At 40.8% G+C, this 22583-nt stretch overlaps 1 protein-coding gene across 3 annotated transcripts in view; it reads right to left on the reverse strand.

Annotated features, from left to right (window-relative positions):
• Nucleotides 1-347: 347 nt before the first annotated feature.
• Nucleotides 348-22583, reverse strand: part of SYT7 (synaptotagmin 7) — a 246870-nt gene continuing 224634 nt past the window's right edge. For all 3 annotated transcript variants that reach the window (XM_063289191.1, XM_063289189.1, XM_063289190.1), the window contains 5 exons: nucleotides 21247-21517; nucleotides 17928-18097; nucleotides 16487-16601; nucleotides 14251-14450; nucleotides 348-1555 (listed from right to left, as the gene is read on the reverse strand). In XM_063289191.1, the coding sequence (XP_063145261.1) occupies nucleotides 1451-1555; nucleotides 14251-14450; nucleotides 16487-16601; nucleotides 17928-18097; nucleotides 21247-21517 (861 nt within the window). In that variant the 3' untranslated portion in view covers nucleotides 348-1450. The remainder of the gene's footprint in view (nucleotides 1556-14250; nucleotides 14451-16486; nucleotides 16602-17927; nucleotides 18098-21246; nucleotides 21518-22583) is intronic.

Below are 22583 nucleotides of genomic sequence, written 5' to 3' on the forward strand. Positions count from 1 at the left end.
CTGACTGGCTGATTATATTGCTGCATGCTTGTTCCAATGGAAGGACTCTGGCCTGGGCAAATGCCAGCCTTGGAACCAAGGTGGAGAAGAAAGGTGGCACCAGTGCAGATTGAAATAGGTAGATTTCTTATGGCTGATTGGATGGAGCCATCATTTCTAGGGTAATCCATGACAAGTTGTGAAGGATCAGTTTGACAGGGCTGCAACTGGGGGGGGGGGGCAAGCGGGGCATGTGCCCCAGGCGCTGCGCTGGGTGTGTGTGCCAAAATGAGCGCTGGGGAGGCACCAAAATGGGCACGGAATCCAGGTCTGCCCCCGGTGAGACCCTAGTTGTGGGCCTGCAGTTTGATCTGCTTACCAGAGAAAATTCAGCAGTATTTAACATGTCTCTTCACTATGCCAGATCAAAGGAATAAATAAACATTAGTCTCTCCCTAACAAACTTTAGTTTGTGACATGTACTTCACAGCTTTCAGACAGGTGGGTCATGAAATAGCTTCCTTGCCTCTCACTGTTCTCTTTTCCCTCTGGCTCCAAGTCTGGAACTCAACTACCTTCCTTTCTCACATGGCATAAGTTCTCGTGGATCCCTGCGAGGCTGACAATCCTTTCTCTTAGAAAAACAAATTTCTCTGGGGCTGAGGGAAAGAAAACACAAGTGACACATAACTGCTTTGCATACATAGTTACCACTCACACTCCCTCTCTCACACACACACAATGCACCCAGAGGGCCATGGGAGCTTCATGGCTCCTTTCTGCTTTGCTGAGAGGCCTGGCTAGGGTAAAGGTCTAGCCATCGTTATTATTTATATTATTACTCTTACAAGTTGTATTGAATTATAATGAAGCCACCTCACGGAAACAGAGCAAGTGACCTTGCTGTGTGCCCTCTCAAGTCTGTGCACCCACAGATGAGGGCTAGCTTTCTTATGGCGGGGCAGGCTACCATCCTAATGGGCCTTTGGCTGGAAGAACGCATAGGCAGTCTTATATGGCGATCACAGACTCCTCTCCTCCCATTACTTCAAGGTCCAGACCACATTGCAAACTCAAACAAACCAGGGCTGAAGAGGCCACTTTCACTTCTCTGGGCTGAAGCCCCTGGAGAGCGGCTCCCCTCTGTTCTTGCTCTTCCTCTTGCTTGTTCTTGCTAAGTATGGAGTCTGAAGGACAGGCTAAAGCAGGAGGTTGGGTGGTAACAATGCTCCTCATAGTAGTATGTGCCGCTGAACCAGCATAAGGGGCACTGACATCACTTTCCCACGCCCAGAGTTTTTTTTAGTACATATTTCAGGTTTATTCCCTCAGCCTCTGTTCCTCCCCAAGCTTTTCCCTCACAAGGAGACCTCGGTGCAGCCGCTGTGCATAAAGTCATGTCATGAGAGTGTAGCCAATAAATGCTGACTTGGTGCACTGAACCCCAGAGCGAGTCCTTGGCTTCTGCCTCTCAAGCCTTCAACTGATGCCACTGTGCCACCGCCTGGCGAGGGTGTGCAATCATATCCTTCCAGTGCTTTACTTCACCTGGTCCACTCTTCCACGATAGGTAGATCTAATGGGGGCAGGGAAACAGATTAGACAAAACCAGTCAAAAGCCACAATATTCATTCTTATCCCCATCTCTTCACTGAGTTCCCGCTCTGTCCGCCATCCTCCTCCCAAATTGGCCAGCTTTAGCACACATCTTAGTTCAGGCTGCTTGCGTCATAGCGGCCTGCTATGAAATTGCTAGCCCTCGGTAGATGAGACAGAGGTGGCTAAGCCTGCTGTTTCCTTGCTTGGGCATAAAGCAAGCAGGAGGGACTAATTCTGACATGGAAGGGGGGGGCAGTTGGGAGAAGCTGACTTGCATGGCGTGTCCTCCCAGGGTAAGGGCTCTTTCAGATAATCAGGCTTTTCGTTGTTCAAGCTGTCTGATTTCTCAGTGACATTAAAACAGGGCTTCAGCAGGCTGTTCTGACTATAAGAGATTATTAGGATATTCCTGGGATGGACATTTTACTTCCCTGTCAGTCTATACTATTCACAGGGAACTGGCAGCCAAAATGTGCTTCCTGATTTTGGGTACTTGTCATGATTTCTTGTGGCCCCCTTTCCCTTTTTTGATTTCCTGCCACCTGGCTGGGATCAGTTTGCTCAAGCAGGGCAGCAACGGGGGGTGGGGGGGCAACCAGGGCATGTGCCCCGGGCGCTGCACTGGTGGGGCGCCAAAATGAACATGGGGGGGCGCGCCAAAATGGGCGTGGAATCCATGTTTGCCCGGGTGACACAGACCCTAGTTGCGGCCCTGTGCTTAAGTGTTGCAAGTACATCCTGTCTGGAAGAGTCTGACTCACTTCTATCACTGAAAGTCAGGTAAGAAAAAAAATCTGGGGAGGAAGGCAGGGACAGCCTGGACATTAAAATTAGAGCTTCATGCTTCCTGTATGCCAGGGCTGGATTAGGGCCAACTGATGCCCTAAGCCAGTGTTTCTCAACCTTGGCCACTTTAAGATGTGTGGACTTCAACTCCCAGAATTCCCCATCCAGCTTTGCAATTCTGGGAGTTGAAGTCCACACATCTTAAAGTGGCCAAGGTTGAGAAACACTGCCCTAAGCACAGCCCAACAATGGTGCCCCTCGACAGAAGCGAAACCCTCACACCATGAGATGGAAACAAATGTGGTATCTGACGACACCTTCCAATCAAGCTTTTATACTTTAGTCACTCACTGTGAGAAAGAAAACTTTTTTTTAACAATGCAGATTAGAGTTGAACATGCCAGTTAAGGCCAATTACAAGAAAATTGACTGAAGTCAAGTGTGGCATGATAGGTAGGGGAAAAAAACTCTGTAGTGTCCTCCTTCCCTGGGTGCCCTAAACACACACTTATTTTGCTTAAAGGGCTCCTAAGCCACTGCAGGGATTCTGGGAATGCCAGTTTATTGTTGGAGGGTAGAATAACCGAATCTTGAAAGCTTGTCCAAGTTTCTCTATCCCACCTTATACTAAACAAAATCAAGACAGAGCTATTTTCAGTTTTTTTCTCCCATTTCCTTCTGTCTCCAGACTGGGTAACTTTTTGTTCAACTCACCCCTTAACAGTGTGTTCCTTCCCCCACACGCCACTGCTGCCCCAATGGCTCTTTCATGCTTTCCCTGAGGTCAGCTCCACATTCCTTTACCCAGCTACACGATTAACAAACATGGCTGTTTCTATTGTATTAAAATGGATCTGCGTATAATGTGGAAATGTAAATATCAACATGGTCAAGGCTGACCTATTCTAAGAATTCCTCATGGAGTAGGAGAGTGTTGTCCCATGGTCTGGTGAACTGGGAACACAAGAGAACAGAGTTCTGGGGAGAGGGAGTTTTTTTTCCCAGAGCAGGGCAACGTCTGAGAGGGCCCCCAGCCTAACTGATGGATATTCTGTGCTCTCGAGAGGGCAAGCGGGGATAGTAAGGCCTGTTTCTGACAAATCAGCATAAAGAATGCTTCTTCTCCTTTCCCTTGATAGGTTTGTTATTTCACACAAGCAATTTAAAGGGTAAGGTTTTTTTGTGGGTTTCTTTTTGCAAAATTATAATTTGCCTTTTTAAACAAAGATTATATTTCAACTGCTTGAAGACCTTTTGCCTGGTGTGTTTTACACAATAAACGGAATGTAGTCAGAAGCACCATTCATTGTGATGCGCAGGATTGCAGTCAGGTTGGGTACACCTGATTTAAGATTTGATTAGAGGATTATTTTGTTTGGATTTCTATATATTATGATGGCATTTTTAACTAAAGCATTAGCTCATCTGGATATCTGTATAACAGAGATACGTTGGAAGCATTCCCATAAAATCCAGTAAGATTCTCCTTTGGCACATGACCAAAATGGCTGTCTTCATATTCTGCTACATTTCAAAACACAGCTATGGGAATCACTTTCTTTTTTTTAAATTGTAAAACATTTATTATATTGTTGTAAAACATACAGTACATAATATATTATTTTGATAAAGTGGTATTTGTAGAGTATTGACTAAAGATCATTCTTTATTCTAATGTTTAGATAGCTTAGACCACTGAAGATTTAAAAAAGAGAGAGATGAATTAGATCAGTATTAATTATGATTTTAAAATGTCAGTGTTAATGAGCATAAGATTATTTGGCTTTTTCATCCAGAACTGAATATAATATTAAAAAACCACTGCAGATTGCATCAAAGTATTTGTTGTACAATAGAGGTTTTTGACTTAAGGTGATTACTTAGCAGTAATGTCTCCATTGTATTGTTACTTAATATTATTTGTGCATGTTGAAGGAAAAAACAAAGAAAAAAAGATGAACAAAGCAAATTTGACGATTAAAATACAAAAGAAAAAAGGAAGAGAAAAAAGAAAAAAAAGAAGAAGACAGTTGGGCTTCTAGCTTCCCTCTTTTTGTGTTTCTGCTAAATTACAATATTTATAAACATTTGGACCCTCTTAGAAGCCAGACTGTAAGTGATTACATTTGCCATCCTGTGTGATGAATTGTCTATATGGGAACTGTTCTTGCTTAAATTTGGTTAAACTTTTGTTGTGAATATATACTGTTAATTTTGTCATTGCTGCATATTCTCCAAGTTTAAATTACCAATCAGATATTTATTTATTTACTTTATTAAATTTAGCCACCGCCCACCTCCCCCCAAAGGGGGGACTCTGGGCGGTTTACAACAAAGATAAAAGCATTCAAATACCATAAATAAATATAAATATAATATTAAGCATAAATACAATATGAAATCCAGATGATGATAATAGTTGGAATATCATTCACGTGTATCTAAAGGGGCCATTTTAGGGCACTAACCATCTCCAGGTATGATTACTTCCCTTCCCGCCGCAGGCGAGGTGGCAGAACCAGGTCTTCAATTGTTTTCAGAAGGCCACAAGAGATGGAATCTGTCTTATCTCTGGGGGAAGGATGTTCCAGAGGGTGGGGGCTACTGCAGAGAAGGCCCGCCTCCTGGACCCTGCCAGATGGAATTCTCTTGCAGACGGGGTCCACAGCATGCTCTCTCTGCATGACCGGGTGGGACAGGCTGATGAAGCGGGGAAAAGGCGGTCCCTCAGGTACCCAGATATTGTTGGCATTGTTTTTTCCACTATTGGGCAAAATTTATTCTTGCTGCTGTGAGCATGTATCTCATTAAATTGTGATGTTTCTTATTGATTTTTTCTGGGATTGTACCTAGTAAGAAAAATTGGAGTTTCATTTCAAATTTAAATTCCAAAATTTTCTGCATTGTAGTAGTATATCTTTCTAGTACTTTTGAGTTTTTTTACATGTCCACCACATGTGGTAAAACGTTCCTTCTATTTCATGGTATTTCCAACATTTATTACTGTATGATTTCTCTGTCTTGGATATTATTGATGGGGGAAACCCCTGTTGAAAATGAAGATGGACACAGAGTGATGAATGTGAGTCACTGAGTGGTATCCAAGCGCTGTTTCATGCAGGTATTTTCCTGACAGTATAGTCATTCTCAATGGTCCCTTGTGATCATTCAGTGGGAATTTCCACTATTACAGCTACAAATTTTTGGCATCTACCATGATCATGGAAATTGCATGATGGTATGGCTATGTATTATCTCCATCTATGAGACAGAATGTATTAAGAAAAGCATGGAGGAAAATGTCTTCATAAAGGGATTGCCTTGACCTTTATGAGGTCATGGTTGTTGTTCCATTTAAAAATGCAACCGCATTTTTTTCGAGCATGTTTCCTTGATCCTACCCTCTCTTTGTTTTCTTCATGACAATGCCATTAGAAGGAGAACAAAAGAAGACAGCACATGCTTCTTTTCTAGATAGAAACAGACAAGGTAGCTGGGAACTTAGGTGTGGGGAGAGTTTCCAGCAGCTCGTCTCGTTTTGTGTCAGAAATGCAGGAAATAGAAAGGGGGAAAGTATTAATTAAAATTTAAAGTTAAAAACATTTAATAAAAATATAAAATTTATATAGTTCTAGCCCAATACTGGGCCACATTGATGGCAGAGGTGTTTCTGACCAGTAAGTCACTCTGTGTGCATGTCGGTCCCAAAGGGCACTGTAAAAGATGGGTAGTTGTTTGAATATTGTGGCATTTGCAGCAAATATCCTTGGCCACGGGGAGACACCCCCATTTTTCCATATAATCTTTAGTTCTGGCCAAACCAGTGCACAGTCTGTTTAAACATCTCCAAACCATCCACTCCTCCTCCAAACCTCCAGGCAACTCCTCAAGTGGTTCTATCCCATTATGGTGTTTTACTTGAGATTTCCATCTTTTTAATTGTTCTGTTTAAGGTGTAGTAGCAATCTCCTCAGCGCAGTCTAAGAAGTTCCTTCTTAACGTCAATCTTTTTGTAGGAGGTACTTGGCCAAATAATGGGTGTGCCGGATCATGTAACACCTTTCCATATTCCACGCTTTGTGCCACACTCCTTCTAATGCCTGGCGGGGCTATTCCCACCAAGATATATAATTTATCAAGTGGAGTGGGGCGTAAACATCCAGTAACAACATGGCATGTGTCACTAAGTGTTTTATCCCCCTGCGCAGAGTGCACAGAACAGCCCCAAATGGGGCAGGCATACTCTCCCGCCGAGTAGCACAATGCAAGGGCAGCCGTGCATAGAGTGGTAGGGTGAGCACCCCAAGGAGTACCAGCCAGCTTCCTTAGATTATTCGGGTGGAAATCTTTTAATGTTCGGTCCATTGTTACACCGAGGTAACATGGCGTCTCGCAATGTGCCAGACTCACTGCATCCCAGATAATAGCAAGCCTACATCTGGCCTGCTTATTTTTGAGGTGGAATGTGCAGGCATTAGTTTTTGATGGATTAGGTTTTAGTCCATTCTTGTTATAATATTCAGACATATTCTAAGAGCCAGAGTGAGCTTATCTTCCACTTCCTTGAAGTTAATTTCCTGAGCGGTAAGTGCCAAATCGTCAGCATAGATGAAGGACAATGTATCAGGACCAATGGGTCGATTGTTAGTATCTATATTAAATAACAAGGGGGCAGGAACACTCCCCTGTGGGAGACCATGCTGCTGGACTTTCCCGGCCAAAAACCAGCTTGCTGGGGGATAAGAATCGGTTTGATAGCAGGAAGGATTCTATTTAGAAGAACTCTCTCACAGAGTTTAAAAAGATGGCAAACGAGGGAAATTGGACAAAAATTCTTTGGGTCATTTGGTTCTTTTCCAGGTTTCAAAAGTGCAATAACCCGGGCTTTCCTCCATATCTTCGGAATACGATTTGAAGCCACACATACATTAAAAAGTGACAGCAGCTATTGCTTAGCAAAATCCCCAAAGTTTTTTGTTCTACACGAATATCGTCCAATCCTGAAGCTTTTCCATTCTTCGTATCTCGAATTGCTGTTTCCAGTTCTCCTCTATCAAAGCGGGAGGTCAGAGTACCGGCCTCCGCTTCCATTGCCCTTGGAAGCCTGCATTTCTTAAGTCTCTCCTTAACCCTGCCGTTTAACAACAGCTGATGAGCTATTTGGTTTGCCGTAATGTTCTTATATTGGCATAAATTAGTTGGGTCATTATTCAGACGCTTTAAGAGTTTCTAACCCTTCTGGCTATTCTTTGTCAAATCAATTGATTCCAGAGTGGCTTTCCATTTCTCCCTCCAAGATTCTGCGAGGAGTAGCATTATATTATCACTAGCTTCAATTGTTTCTTCAGATAATGGGTTTTCATTAAACATTCCAACATAGTTATTAAGATGAAGCATAATATCTGGAGAAAGCCCCAGTACAAAATGGGTTCAGCACTGAGTAAATGATTCCCTGCTGCCCAGGATCTTACGTGCAAGTGGTAGGAGTGAGAGAATGGTGTGGCTTTGGGAAGCCTTCTTCTCCATAGCCAAACCAAATAAATAAACAAAAATTATTTTCAGAGCTTCTGTCTTAGCTCTAATGCTATGGTATTTTTTTTCAAGAATGTGCACTTTGTGCTCTTTTCTGGAAAAGGAAAACTAAATTTATAGAAGACAAGATAAACACAAAACATTGTGCACTGATTAGATGCAGTTGAACCATGGCTGATTATATTTCCAGTTGTATGCTGACAGTTCAGAATTGTGTGATTTCACCTGATATGAAAGGAATGTCTGAATGTGAATATCCCAACAAATCTGGTTGCCATGTGAAGCAGCTGTCAGTCTTCAAGAAAAAGACCCAAAGAGGTCTTTGAGACAGCTGCATGAGAGAGCTGCATGTAGTATTTTGAAAAGATCAATCTACACAGGTGAAAAACGAAGACATTTAAGGTACAAAGAAGTAGCTAGTCAGGATTGCTTGGGCATGTGGTAGCGTTGGATAAAAGAGGAACTACAGGCAAGGCCATAGAAGACTGAACATCCCCATTGATAGATCAAATTAGTGTTTTTGATAGCCACAGGGTTGACATTTGAGAAAGCACATTTCCTAATAAAATCCTAACCCTATGATACATTTTAGGGAACTGCATGTCATCTGAATGTATTATTATAATCACCATGGACCCACTGAGAGACATGAGGTTTCTACAGACCAGTGTTTCCTAAACTGGTGGTTTCCAAATGTGTTGGATGATAACTCCATCTTCCATAGTATCATAATCATCTTGGTTGTAGATGATGGGCACATCTAGGGGGTACTAAGTTAGGAAATATGAGTTTCTGGATGAGTGGTGGCAAGAACAAAATATGTGAGACGCTCGTCAGACAAATGCCACAACGTATGTACTTTGTCAGATGTCAGGCTACAAATACATAATGGCAGCATTTGCATGATGACATCACCACATACTTGTCATCATTTTGGCATCATTATGGTTTGCTGCAGACACAACTGTTAGGATCCAAAGAGGTATCTCCAGGCTCTGACTCCCACGAAAGTCCCCTAGGTTTCACATCTGCAGTATGAAGCTAACAGCGTTGTCTTGTTGGTCGGAATTTTTTATCCACACCAGCCACCACCCAGCCTTTATTCCTCTTCTGCTGCACAAATGTGTTGGAGGTGTCAGAATTAGATGGCAAAACTAAGAAGTGTTAATCCCTGTGGTAGATTTAGTTATTTTTATCAACAGGGTTTCTATACTGCTGCATGGAGGATGTATGTGTCATCTTCTCCCCCGCAATGACAGCCAAGATCTGTCTTCCAGAATCACTAACGGAGCTTTCTGACTCTCACTCAAAGCAATGTGACTTCATAACTTGACTGAAGGTTGACAATAATGACAATTATTTAGTCACTCATTATTATCAGGTCATTTCAGCAGAGGCTGAAGTGGCTGAACTGTTCTAATACTTGAATTGCAGTAAATTTTGCTTTTAGTCGATCTCTTGGTGTTTTATTCCATTTAGTGACCACGGATTTCATAACTGAAACTTAGCTTTAACTCTACTCAGGATCTCTTCCCTATAAATCAGATTCTGAATGAAATCCCTCCTTTCCTACATTTCTTCCCAATACCTTTGGAAATATTTGGGAAGATTGTTAAGAGGCCTGTGCTTAAAGCACTGCACTAGTAGAAAATGGATTTCCAGATGAAGTACAGAGCATGGTCATTATCTTCAAAGCCTGATGCAGCTTAGGTCCAGGGTATTTGAAAGGTTGCCTCCATCTATAGGAACCTCCCCATTCACTGAGGTCATCTAAGCAGGGTCCATGAGATAATCTGGGGGTGACTAAAGACCTTGATGGAGATATACAGGAACTGTCACCCAGGCAAAAGGGGCTGAAACATTTTTTAAGTCCAGAGAAATGAGGTAACAGTTGGAAGTGGCTCAGGCAGACACCTTCCTGATTCACTAAGCTATAAGGGGGAGGAGCAGGAGCAGCAGCAGCAGCAGCAGCAGCAGCAGCAGCAGCATAATCAGACTTGCAAGATTCTGTTACTATCGCAATTGCAATAAAAGTTGTCCTTCTTGTGCGGTTGATTTCCTGGTCTGGTCTACCTAGTGGGTCTGACAGTAGCTGGTTTTCTACTTGCTGCAACCCCAAATAGGAACAATCCATGAAAGTAAAGAATGGGTATCATGTGTCTGCTTCCCTTCCTCAGGAAATTGGACTTCTCTACAGAGAAGTCACTTCAAGAGTCTGCAGGAAATCTGATCAGTAATTTCCTAAAAACCAGACCAAGCTTGGATTACCTATACAATTTTGTTATGCTTAAATTGTCTTTTGATAAATGTCCTATTGAAGTTGCGCTCATGTAATGCTGATTTTAATTTGATATAAATGCCACTTGTTTTAATACTGTGCCATATTACGGAGTAGTTTGCTCTCTGTGGCACAGATCTAACATCAGGATTAGGATGTCAGTTTATCATCATTACATTAATGGGAATAGAATTATATATATTTAATGTAAATCAGATTTATAGCTGATTAGTTTATTTAAAGTGCTGCGTATAAGTTTGCATTTTAAAACAAGTCAGTTCTCCAGTTACTAAAATTTTGCATTCAGTATTTCCTGAAATTCATTAAGCTAAATTCTTATATACCATTGAACAGCAAAATCACAAATGATAATAGACCTTGTTGAAAAAATTGGTGCAAAATGGCATGAGGTAAGGAAGCATGACATATAATTTTGTGATTGCTTTGCCAGGCACCTAGCTTGCATTATACTACTATGCCATACTACAGAATTATAAACTCTGGGTTGGTCCACTTGACTAACACTTTCAACAAACTGCTTTAAAGCAGAAGACCCAATATGAGACTATTCAGTAGCATCCCTGTGCACAGATTCAAACCAGAACGCTGATCTAACTTGTAGCAGAAACTGCTGGACATGCTAAGGAATTGTGTTAAGATGTTGATTCTGATATTATCTCAATACCCAGCTGTGATATCTCCATCAAGTAAAAACTGTACTTGTTGGCAGCACACACATTGTTTGCACATAGAATGCCCAATGCTCTATATCCAGTTAACTGTTAATATGGCCAAGTAGCAGAAGACTTTTGCTGGAGAGCCAGGAGAATTGGGCTCATCACTTAAAGCTAGATGGACTGGCAGCTTGTTGAAATAAGACAGGTTTGCAAGTTTGGTAAGAAAATAGTCACACAACCAAAGTTGGCCCAGAATGCCTCTGAACAGCCCCACCAAAGCTAAGGGAAGTTTCATGTACATCAAAACAATAAGATTGCTACCGCGAAGCTGTTACCATTGTCCTGTCTCTTCTAGAAGTTTTATTCTTAAGAATAGATTCATTACTGCTTTCAAATTACAATATTCTGCATTTATCTGAGACTTTCATTTTATATCTTACTATAGAGTTTAATTAGACTCAAGTTTATCCTAAGCAAATTTTCTGTACTCCAGAAGGATGAGGACTGCAGAAATATTTTGACGCAAATCAAGATATACTTAGTACAAATCTTTTTTCTATGCTATTCTTGTAGACATTTGAGGCACAGAATTTAAGGTGGGACAAGCTGCAAGCACTACTTGCTTGTGCCAGCAAGGGCCAAAGCTATGTCTGGATGTAGTAGAATAAATTTGTCTTTTCCCCTACTGTGCTGCTTTATTTTTATCACATCCCAGTTCAACTGATTCTAATGGAGAGAGACTTTAGTTACCTAATCTCCAGATTGGTCTTGTGGGGACTCAGGGCCCTCCTGATTGGAGATAAAACAAGTGAAATCCCAGACAAAAGAAAACTAACTATATTATATCTATAGTTAATGCAATAGTTAGATTACTCAGAGTAAAATATATGTGGACTGATCGGTTGCTTTTTCCACATTTCAAAAGAGAAAGCAAGCAGGCTTCCAGATAAGGCTTTTACAGCAAAATCACCTGACTTCATTCATGGAACTTTATGCCAGGGACCAGACCACCTTGTTCTTGATCTGGAACAATTCCACATTCCACCCATGATTTTGGGGTATTTTTTCCTCCTTTACTCAAATATAATTTTTATTAAGAATTTTAATTACAATAGTAAAAACTAATACAAACTAAACTTAAGAAAGAGAAGAGAATGGAAAGAAATAAAAAGTGCAAAAAAAGAGAAAAAGAAAAAAGAAAAAGAAAAGAGACAATAAAGAAAAACAAAAGAAAGATATAAAGAAGTGGCTTCCGATCTTCATCAGAATATATAAACAGATTTAATAACTCTTCACCCCCTATAAGGTTAAGCAAATATCCTGTCATCCTATATCCCATCCCTTAGCTATAAGCAAATCCATAAAACATCAACTTTTCAATCCTGGTGTCAGCAAAAAGTCCATAAAGGGTTGCCAAAACTTTGGGGAAAAAAAAGTCTTTAACCTTGATCGAATAAACCAACATTATGTTCCTTCCTTTTACTTCTACTTAATCTTTAATTCAATCAAATGTTGTCATAGGATTTGATTTCTCTTCCATTCTTCTTTATCCCATTGCACAGAGTCCTTCAAGGCTTTAACAAGCCTCTTTGTAAATCCAGTAAGAAAACATTTTCCTTGTCATTCTCTTGGTTTGTTTGTATTTTCCTTTCATTTTTAAAACTTCAGCCAGTTTCTTTTGCATATCCCGTAAACCTTGAATAGTTTGGAGTCACATCTTAACCTCCCTCTCTTATGGAGGGCTTTAGGAAGGCTTCCATGACACAATGACAGTGGAAGCACTATGGTTGATATTTTTCAGAATGTTTTTTCCTGACATTTTTCAGGGGGAAAGGTTAGGGTGAAAATGGGAGCTGGAGGCCTTTGGGAGTCAAAACTCTGTCCTTCCCACCCTTGAGCACCCTATAACTTCAAATGGACTGAAATTATACTGCTGAAGTCCAGTCATTTCGCCACCAAATTTCAGTCATAATCCTTCCTTTTCTGCTTTTGGCATAATCCTTTAATCCTCACCCCTACTTGGAAACTTCAGCTTCCATTATCAGCATGCATTAGTTTTCATCCTGTGTTCCTATAGACTGTCACATCTCTACCCTCTTCTTGTTGTTTCCTACTATTGACATTTAGCTGTGGGAGCGAAGGGAGAGGGAATGTTTCTTTTCGTAAAGTTGCTCTTTCCCAGACTAGTGGCCTAAAGTTGTTTTGGCCTACAGTTAGTCCTAGACTTATGACCGTTAGTTTAACAATGGTCTAAAGTTACAATGGCCTTGGAATGGGTGCTTTACAGCCTGTAAAGCACTTCTGTGTGTCGCAAAATGTCGCACCCCCTTGTGGTCACATGATCACATTTCGGGGGCTTGGTAACTGGTTTGCATCTATGACTGGTTGCAGTGTTCCGTGGTCATGTGATCGCATTTTGCGGCTTTTTTGCTGTTTACTGGCAAAAATGCCCATTGGGGAAGCTGGATTCAATTAATGACTACCATAAAAATGGTTGTAAAATTGGGTCTGGTCACATGGTGACTTGACTTACGACTGCAATGACTTATGATGGAAATTCTGGTCCCAACTGGGGTCAAGGACTACCTGTACATCCATCATAAGAGGAATTTAATCAAATACATCTGATCAAATACACATGGAGGGGCTCAGCTTGTGCAAAACTGTAAGAAACTAAAGCACTAACAGTACTTCTGATAGGAAATCATGAGTATTTGAGGAGGAAAGCAAAGCCTAAATTCTGATAGGCAAGCGTATTTTTCTTTTATGAGGTCTGCTGATTTCTATTTTTTCTGTGAACTTCACTAAAAGGTGTGAAAATGTGTTAGTATCCCAATTTTTTAAAACATCTTTTTTCAGACTTATCACCAGTTCAGGCAAAGGAAGCAAATACTTTTTCAACTTACATGGAAGACTCTGTGATGAAGAGAATAAAGGAAGAAGATCAGGCTCCTGTCACTAGTGGCACAACTTCCCCAGCTGAATTACGGACAGCCTGTTTTGGCTGAAGAGCCCATATGACGAGAACGCGGTTGGTAGTTATTTAACCATGTTCTCTTTTCAAAATCCCCTAAACAGCTTCATTCGTATGATGTTGAACTTACTTATTTCCAGACTATAATCTGATTTTATTGTGTATTTTTGTTTGTTGTAGGACTTTTGGTTGAATTTAATTTTTGTATTAATATTTGCATCAGCTATGGCTACTTGTACACTTGCTTGAAAATCACAATGTCAGTAAAAAAATGTTGGCATCTGAACTTGGTGACCAGATATCATTGTATTTTGGGGAATTCCCTCATCCTGCCCCTTCAGTGATACAGCTCAGCCCTTCCTGCCCTCTACTGAAGAGATTTTGAGTGAAACCCCAGGAGCTCCTTGGCTAAAGGGATGACCCACCTTTCCAATGACATCATTCCGGCTCAGCTTGTCCTTATCCATGACAGTAATGATTATGGTTGTCTCCCTCAGCTTCTCTGTGGGGATGTCAAAGATGAAGGATTCATTGAATACCGGGTTCAGGCATCGCTTCATCACTACTGTCTTCTTCTTTTCCACCCGCTTATCTTTGTACATCAGCCACACCTTCACATAGGGATCTGGTGCAAGAAAAATGGACACGATTGCCAGCATTTAACTGAGGGGACAGAGGAAGCTATAGAGGGAGCAAGAATTAACATGCCAGTGTTCAGGCATCACTTTTACTGAAGCTGCTAACAATCATTTGTTTCTTGCAGTATGATGCACTTAAATTAAATCTGAAATTACAAGATTCAGTTTTATTTATGCTGAAAGATCCAGTTGTAAACTTAACTTCTATACAGGAAAGTGAATGAGCGTTCAGTCCCTATGCACCCCACATTCCAACTTGGCTCATATTGAAAGTTATTAAGGCTGTGCAACACTTAGATTCAATTCTAAAAAGGTGCTTTGGAACCTGTAGGAGCATGAATGTAGTATTTGTCTGCAATTCCTTAAAGCAACCATGCCCTTTCCAAGCACACTCATACAATCCCAGAAAAGAAACAGCTACTTTAAAGAGTTGCAAAAAAGTGCTACGTTCAAGTTCCTGAGTACTCTGAACCATTTTTAAAAAATCAAATCTGAAATACTGCATAGCAACAGGAGGTATACTACATTTCCAGAAAGTGATTTACACTGTAAGTTGTTTCAAGCCAGATGTAGGCAATTGACAGTTCAAAACTCACATGTGGTTTTTAGCCATTCGTCTGTAGGCTGTGGAGCCAAAGACAGCCTTGTCCATTTTCCCCACTTGATCAACTTTGTGCATGGGGATGTGCAGCCATCAACCCACCACTCAATATCACATTGAACTCTTGAAACCCCAAAGGTTACCTACCTCTGATGTACCTGGATAATTTTCCAGCCTGTTATTTAAATAATTAGTTAATTCTGTCATTTCCCACTTACAGTCAGTATCCTAAAGTGATGCAGAATGAGCTATGCTATTGTTCCAAACGTCTGTTCTGAATATTGGAGACACACATACACACACACACAGAATACCTCTACCTTTAATCTATCAAAACAAACCAACTGAAACCACACTGCCAAATTTGACCATTTTGCCACCAAATGTCAGCAGCATAGTCTTTGAGTCATAAGCCCAACATGTGGCTGGTAAGTTGCTAATTCCTGCAGTGAAAGGTTTTATCCAAAATTCCCATTATTCCTTTACTATCCCAGAGGAATTCAGGAAGGGAATCTTCCTCTCACAAGAGGACAGAAAAATTCGTAGAACTTCTGGTGGATCTTAAAATTTCATTGTATTGGGAACTACTGTCCTGTTCTCTTACAATATTTCCTGTGGAAGGATGAAATTTGAAGGCACTTTATTAGGAAAAAAAAACAAACTTTTGAATGTGTCCTTTCATTCATGAGCCAACAAAACCCCTTGCAAACATGGAACTGATGTGTATATCAGTGAGAAATATTCTTTGTTGTTCCCACTGAATGCTTTGCACTGTTTAAGTCCACCTTTTCCCTTCACAAAAGTAAAGATAGCATACGTGGGCTTCCCCAGTAGTTTCTGCATGATACAGTAATAAGACATAACCCAACTGATGTTTCAGGCAAGAAGGACACATCATGTGTCCTCAGATGATGTCCTAGGGCTTAGAAAAGGCAACCTATTTTGCACTTCAAATTACAGAATTTGAACTGAAATTCAAGTTGCCTTTTCAGCACTTCAAAGGAATCTTCGGCTACGTGGCACCTTCCTCTGCTATTTTTACTGCTGTTTTAGGAACCACCTGAACATACAGTTCATATTGTACCATCAAAGAAGACCTTTGTCCATGTAAATGAAATACTGCCATGGCAATGGGTCAGGTGGATTCTGTTAGTATTTCTCCTGCGAGATGCAGAACCCTGGATGAGGTAAGGCTGTGTTATCTCTGCCAACTGGAGATGCAGAACATAAATAACACTTGACTCTTGTATCATAATGGAGGGTAGCTGGAGCGAAAAGGTCTGATTATCAAAGGGGCTCTGATATTTCACAGATTTCCACTAGATTTACCACAAGTTTAAGTGGCCAAGCTTCTATGAAGAAGGTTAATGTGTGGGTTACTTTTGATTTGAGATTATTTGCTACTGTTCTGGAAGTCAATACCTGATGTTCCCCCAATATCCATGGCTTTAAGATTCCGAGCTTTGATAATATTCACAACAATGGAATTAGCAGAAGGATTGTAGCAAAGGGACAGAAGTAGCTCTCCTCGGCTTCCCTGGAAAGAAGAATGAACAGAGGTGAGAAAACCTTGTCTAATGCTTGACATGACTGATGCCCCTTCTAAAAATTCACTACACTTGGAACTGAAGTCTTCTCAGCATACCTCAGGATCTGTTCTGCTCATTCTGTACAGAATACAGCTCCACATGTTGCCATCACCAACAGATGATAAATTAGGGAGTATGTAACTTTCATCAGATCAGGAGTCACAGCATGCTTTGTGTGACATAATGAAGATTGCACTCCTACAGCACGCAAAGCTAAGGGCTTCAGGCATCTGAAGGGCTGAAATGAGTGTTTTGAGTACCTGCAAGGCTTAAGGCACTCTTTTGTTCCCATAGCCCCTCTGCAATGCAGAAACTGGGCCAAAGGCACTATGTATATGTATATGTATATGTATATGTATATGTAAATATATAATTTTTATCCCGCCTTTATTATTTTTATAAATAACTCAAGGCGGTGAACATACCTAATACTCCTTCCTCCTCCTGTTTTCCCCAGAACAGCAACCCTGTGAGGTGAGTTGGCTGCGAGAGAATGACTGGTCCAAGGTCACCCAGCCAGCTTTCATGCCCAAGGCAGGACTAGAGCTCACAGCCTCCTGGTTTCTAGCCCAGCACCTTAACCACAGGGCCCACAAAAGGGTAAGACATATGCCACTCCTGGGCTGCTATTTTTTCACCCTCATGCCAAATGACAAAAATATTTGCTTGGCGTTGGCTGAAATAATTGTTTGTATTCATGTTAATCAAGGCCAACAACACTTACGGCTGGTAGCCGTGTTCACGAATGCCAGATTGGATTTCCACAGGATAGGATGAGTGAGGATGGGGATTCAAAGGGGAGGCAAGATTAATAATCCTGCTCTTGGACTGAGTGAATTGGAAAAGATGGAATGCTCTTTAAGAGCATTCATTATAGTCTCTTTTTTAAAGCAAAGGGATGCCTTCTCTGTCAGACACAGTTTCTTGATTACAGCAATAATCACTCAGTGAGTGTAACCAGCAAACTGCCTATATGTGTTTCGTGCTGCTGGGAAACAATCGGTAGATTCAGAAACCTTAAGGGTGGGGATTAGGCTTCCTCCACTCACTGTATCAGCCTTAAATGATATCTATGACCATACTTGACAGCTTGTTTGTGTTACGGTTTTATGCCTTAATAATGCATTATAAAGAGAAGCAGGAAGGATCTCATCAACAATACTTCAGAATCTTGTATCCTCTCGCCATGCTAGGAAAAAGGTGCTGCTGTAATCATATCATCAGCTGGTGATACTTTCACCAGAACAGGTTGCAAAGCAAAGCTAGTATCTTACACTCCCATCACTGCAGGGCTTTAGATCTTTCCAGAAAGTCTGCATCTGAGTCAAGTCCACTTTGTTGAGAGGAATGGAAACTTCCCCAATTGGATCGTTACGACTGAATCGATCATAATCCAAGACCTGTAGATACAGCACCCGCTGAACCACTTTCTCATATGGGAAACCTGATGAAAGCAAAGGAGCAGATGAAAGAGAGAGAGAGAGAGAGAGATGAAATGCAGTCAACCAGAGTAACAAGAACTTGAAATGTGAACCTGGCTTCAGCTGAAGACAGTCATTCCCTTGTACACAGCGGTCTTTTCCATGGTAATGTACATTTAGAATGTTAATTCATGAACAGCCCAAGTCGAATGAGGTTAATGGAGACTATACTTACAGATAATTTTGTAGCCTTGAATAAGTTTTTTAGTCTTCTAGATTTTTTCCCCTGTGCCTTCAAGTCAGTCTTGACTCCTGGAGTATGCCTGGACTAGTCCCTGCAGTTTTCTTGGCAAGATTTTTGGAAGTGGTTTGCCCTTGTCTGCTTCCTAGGGCTGAGAGAAAGTGACTGGCCCAAGGTCACCCAGCTGGCTTTGTGCCTAAGGCGGGACTAGAACTCACGGTCTTCTGGTTTCTAGCCTGGTATCTTAACTACTACACCAGACTAGCTCTTGTCTTCTAGATTAATGAGTACTAATAATGTTTTTGATGCTTCAGGGAACTGGCTGGCTGCTGTTAAGAGCCAGGAAGAAATCCTGGTCCCCATCCATAATTTTCACTTAGATTACTAGTAAAGGATTTTGTTCTTTCTATGATAATGTAAGACACTGTCTGTTTCCCTGGAGTTTGGTAGTAAATGTAATGGAATAAGGGCATGATCTGACTTGGTAAGAGGCAAGACAATTGGATAAAGTAAAGGAGACATAAGGTATACAGTATATGTAGCACGAACTGACCAGATGAAATAGGTGGACCATTAATATGTGATAGATTAATGATTTAGAGCAGTATTCCTCAACCTGACATTCTTCAGTACATTGGACTTCAATTCCCATAATCCTCAAATGCCACTAAATACATTACAATTGCATGCTTATGCCCTCAGTACATGCACATTTCCATATTTAAAATATCAAAGATACATTTGTTTTCAGCCTTCAGTGGGGTAGTAAATAGCAATGCCTTCTTGTTATTATGTAAAAAAGCTGTTGTTATAAATCTCCATGTCAACACTGTATTCTTTACAACTATTGTGGCACAAGTATGATGTCTCTGTAATGTTGGGAAACTGAGAACACTCTCATGTGGTATCTTCCCATTGCTGTTTGCATTGCTCCAAACTCAGTTCTGGAGCTTTGTGCTTCCTCAGCTTCATCTGTGTTTGGCAGCTGAGGTAATTAATTTCTAGTTCGATAATCATGACTTTGAAATAATAAAAAAGCAGTCTTTCTGTTTACATTAATGAACTTTGAACAGCTTGTGGACAGTCTATTTTTCCACATATGGGAACTCTTACCTTGTCTTGCCTCCTGGCCTCTGGGCTTCAGCTAACATGCAATTCTGTTCCTAGGCCCTTAAAAGGGAATGGTAGCTTGATTGTTTCACAAGCCTTCTTTGACAACAACTGCTCAGATTTTTTTTCTCCATTCAGCTAGTCAAATACACATTATCTTGATGATTCTACTTTAAAATACAGATGGAATTCACTTGAGCTGTACAGTATTCTGATTATTTGCAAATCCTTGGAAATATACCCAAGTGCCAGTGAGATTGTTGTATGCACAAAGATAGAAAGATTTGGCATTACTCATAATAGAGGAATGGTTGGTGAAGATGATGGAACTCGCTGAGATGGCTAAATTAACTTCTTTGATCAGAGAAAAGACTGTATCTACACTTACTGTTGACTGGAAATCCCTTATGGACTTTTTGCATGGAACAGAAAAAAATGAACTTATGATTTATGATTTTGATGATTAGACAGGATAGATTATAAAAGAAGAGAGTTATGTTGTAACCATAGAGTAAGAGGTAAATTTATAATTGTACTTATAACTGCTGTAAAGAAGGTCAGAAACTACTTCTTTGTATTTTTTTATTTCTTTTCTATTTTTCTTTTACTCTCCGCCCCCTTTCTTGCACTCTTAGCTTTCTCTTTGATTTCTTTCTTTTCATCATCAATGGTAATCATAGGCTTTTAATAGTAGCAAGGGAATGATAGTTTGGCAGCATTGCAGCTCCTCTTTACACTCTGCTACAATTTTTTGTAAATAGTCAGACCACACACACAATATGTTCTGGAAATGAAGTTGGAGTCTGGGACTAGCAATGCATTTTTTTAATGTGGTGGGAAGGCATTTTTGTTGCTCCACGACCTCTAGTTACTCAAGGCAGGGCACTCATTGAAGGATGTCTTTTGCATTCTCCTACTAATCAGCTAGTGAGAGAGAGCACTGGCTGATCATGAGGTTCTCTGCCTGTTCTATGCAATCCAAAATAATCACCCACATGGCTCCAGTATGGTTTGGAGGGATAGGGGAATGGAAATAATGCCATGTGGAAATATACCTCAAATATGATAATTGGTTATCAGCTTGGTTGGCTTCAAAAAAGTGTTGGACCAATTCAGGGAAGTCATGGGGACCAATGGCTATTAGTTTTGATGGCAGTGTGCCTGTCTCTGAAGGCCACCTGCTGGGAGACTAGTGGGCTTCCTTGCGTAACTGGTTGGGCACTGTGAGAACAGACTGCTGGATAAGATGGGCCAGCAGTCTGATCCAGTCGGGCAGTGCTTATATCTTTATGTTCTTCTTTGCTCCAGTGAACAAATTCATGGTTGTCACCTCTCCCACGCTAGAACTCTAAAAGCGGGTGGATTATGGCGTGGTCATTAGGAGAAACATTGGATCTGTATACCCTAAAGCCCTTCCAGCCTTCAGTCATGTTTGTGTTCTTCAGAAATATTTAGACCAGCCCTGGGGGAAAAAGGGTAGGAAGAGTGGTGAACACTATTCACCCTTTCTTTCTGTCCCCCCTAGGCAAAAAGTGGCAAATCCCCAAAAATGTCAAAATGTTCAACCTTGGGACATTCTGTCCAGGACAAAAGGATTACCACAATTGATCTGTCCCTTTCTGACACACTGTCTTTTCCTATTCGTGAACAAGTATTCTGCCTGTCAACTCTTTTCCTTCAATAACATTGCTTGTCCTTAAGTTCTGGAAATGAAGGCCACTACCATACTTGACAGGTTGAAAGCTGAAGCATGAGGTAGATTTGTTCAGCAAAGCCTTGACTTCAGTAATCAGAATCCTGAACTTAGACCATCTTACCTACCTTCAAAGAGAAAGGTCTCATTCCAGTGTGGATTTAAGTTCTTCCTTTTCACCTTTGTCTCCAGTTTATGTTTTTTATCTGGCAGAAGATAAATTTTGACAAAAGGGTCACTTGTGCCACTGAAATCCTTGGCTGGCAGCTCCTGAGCTTTCAGTATTTTGACAGTCAGAGTAGATTCCTGGAAATTATAGCCAACACTAAATTGGATACGGCCCAGATTCTCTCGGCTGGAGCTGTCATGTCCCTCATCATCCTCAGATCCAGGGGATAGCTATAGTACAAGGGAAAATAGAAATACATAGCTGTGAGAGGCTGGTATGGGAAGTTTATCTTCTGTAGCAAGTCATGTTTAAACACAAGAACGCTCTGAGGTGTTTGCTGTGCTAGCTAGTATAGATCTAGGTTAAACATGAGCAATTGATAACATATTTCTCATGGTTTATTACCTTTAATAAGGTAATAATAATGCTATGCTTTATATTTTATTACTCCAAGAGAACATTTTCTTTTACAGTCAGCTCCATCCTATCTCTCTTCTAGTCAATGGCTCTGAAAAGAGAAGCAAATTCCTGCAGTTCTTTGATTCTGAGCACTTAAGACATTTCCAAGCTGTCTGATGTCCTTAGGTGAGAAATAACACTAAAAAAACCCAAGTATAAGCAGTGTTGGAAGGGAAAGAGCTCTGGGAAATAAATACAGAAAGGTGATACTGTTAACATAAGCTGCTTAATCACTGACTTAACTGGGAGTGAGCCTCAGGACCAGGAAAAATAGATTCTACTGAGAACAGTATAATTTGGCTGCTCATTAGTAGTGTGTGAAGCTGGAAGCTAAGAAACACTTTGTCCCACTGTCACCAGCTACTGTTCCAGCCTCCTTGTTAAGTATCTTATTTTTCAGCTCCCATTTCATTCATGATTTCACTATAAGCCCCCAGAGGCTGGATCAAGAACAGGAAGGGCTCTCATTTTTCAGAGGTGCTTGAATTGCCAGGAAAAAATGTGTAGTGTCACTATCTCTCATAACACATAAATACAGTCGTGGGAAAAGAAAGTACACCCTCTTTGAGTTCTATGGTTTTATGTATCAGGACATAATAAAAATCATCTGGTCCTTAGCAGGTCTTAAAATTAGGTGAAAACAACCTCAGATGAACAACAACACATGACATATTACACTGTGTCATTATTTTACAAAAATAAAGCCAGAATGGAGAAGCCATGTGTGAAAAACTAAGTACACCCTTACTGCTTCCATAGGTATTAAGAGGCGAAGAGGCAGCCGGGTGCTGCTAATCAAATGCCCATGATTAATTGATCATCAGCAAGTGTGCCCAT

The sequence above is a fragment of the Candoia aspera genome, chromosome 1, assembly GCF_035149785.1.
Source record: "Candoia aspera isolate rCanAsp1 chromosome 1, rCanAsp1.hap2, whole genome shotgun sequence".
Taxonomy (NCBI): domain Eukaryota; kingdom Metazoa; phylum Chordata; class Lepidosauria; order Squamata; family Boidae; genus Candoia; species Candoia aspera.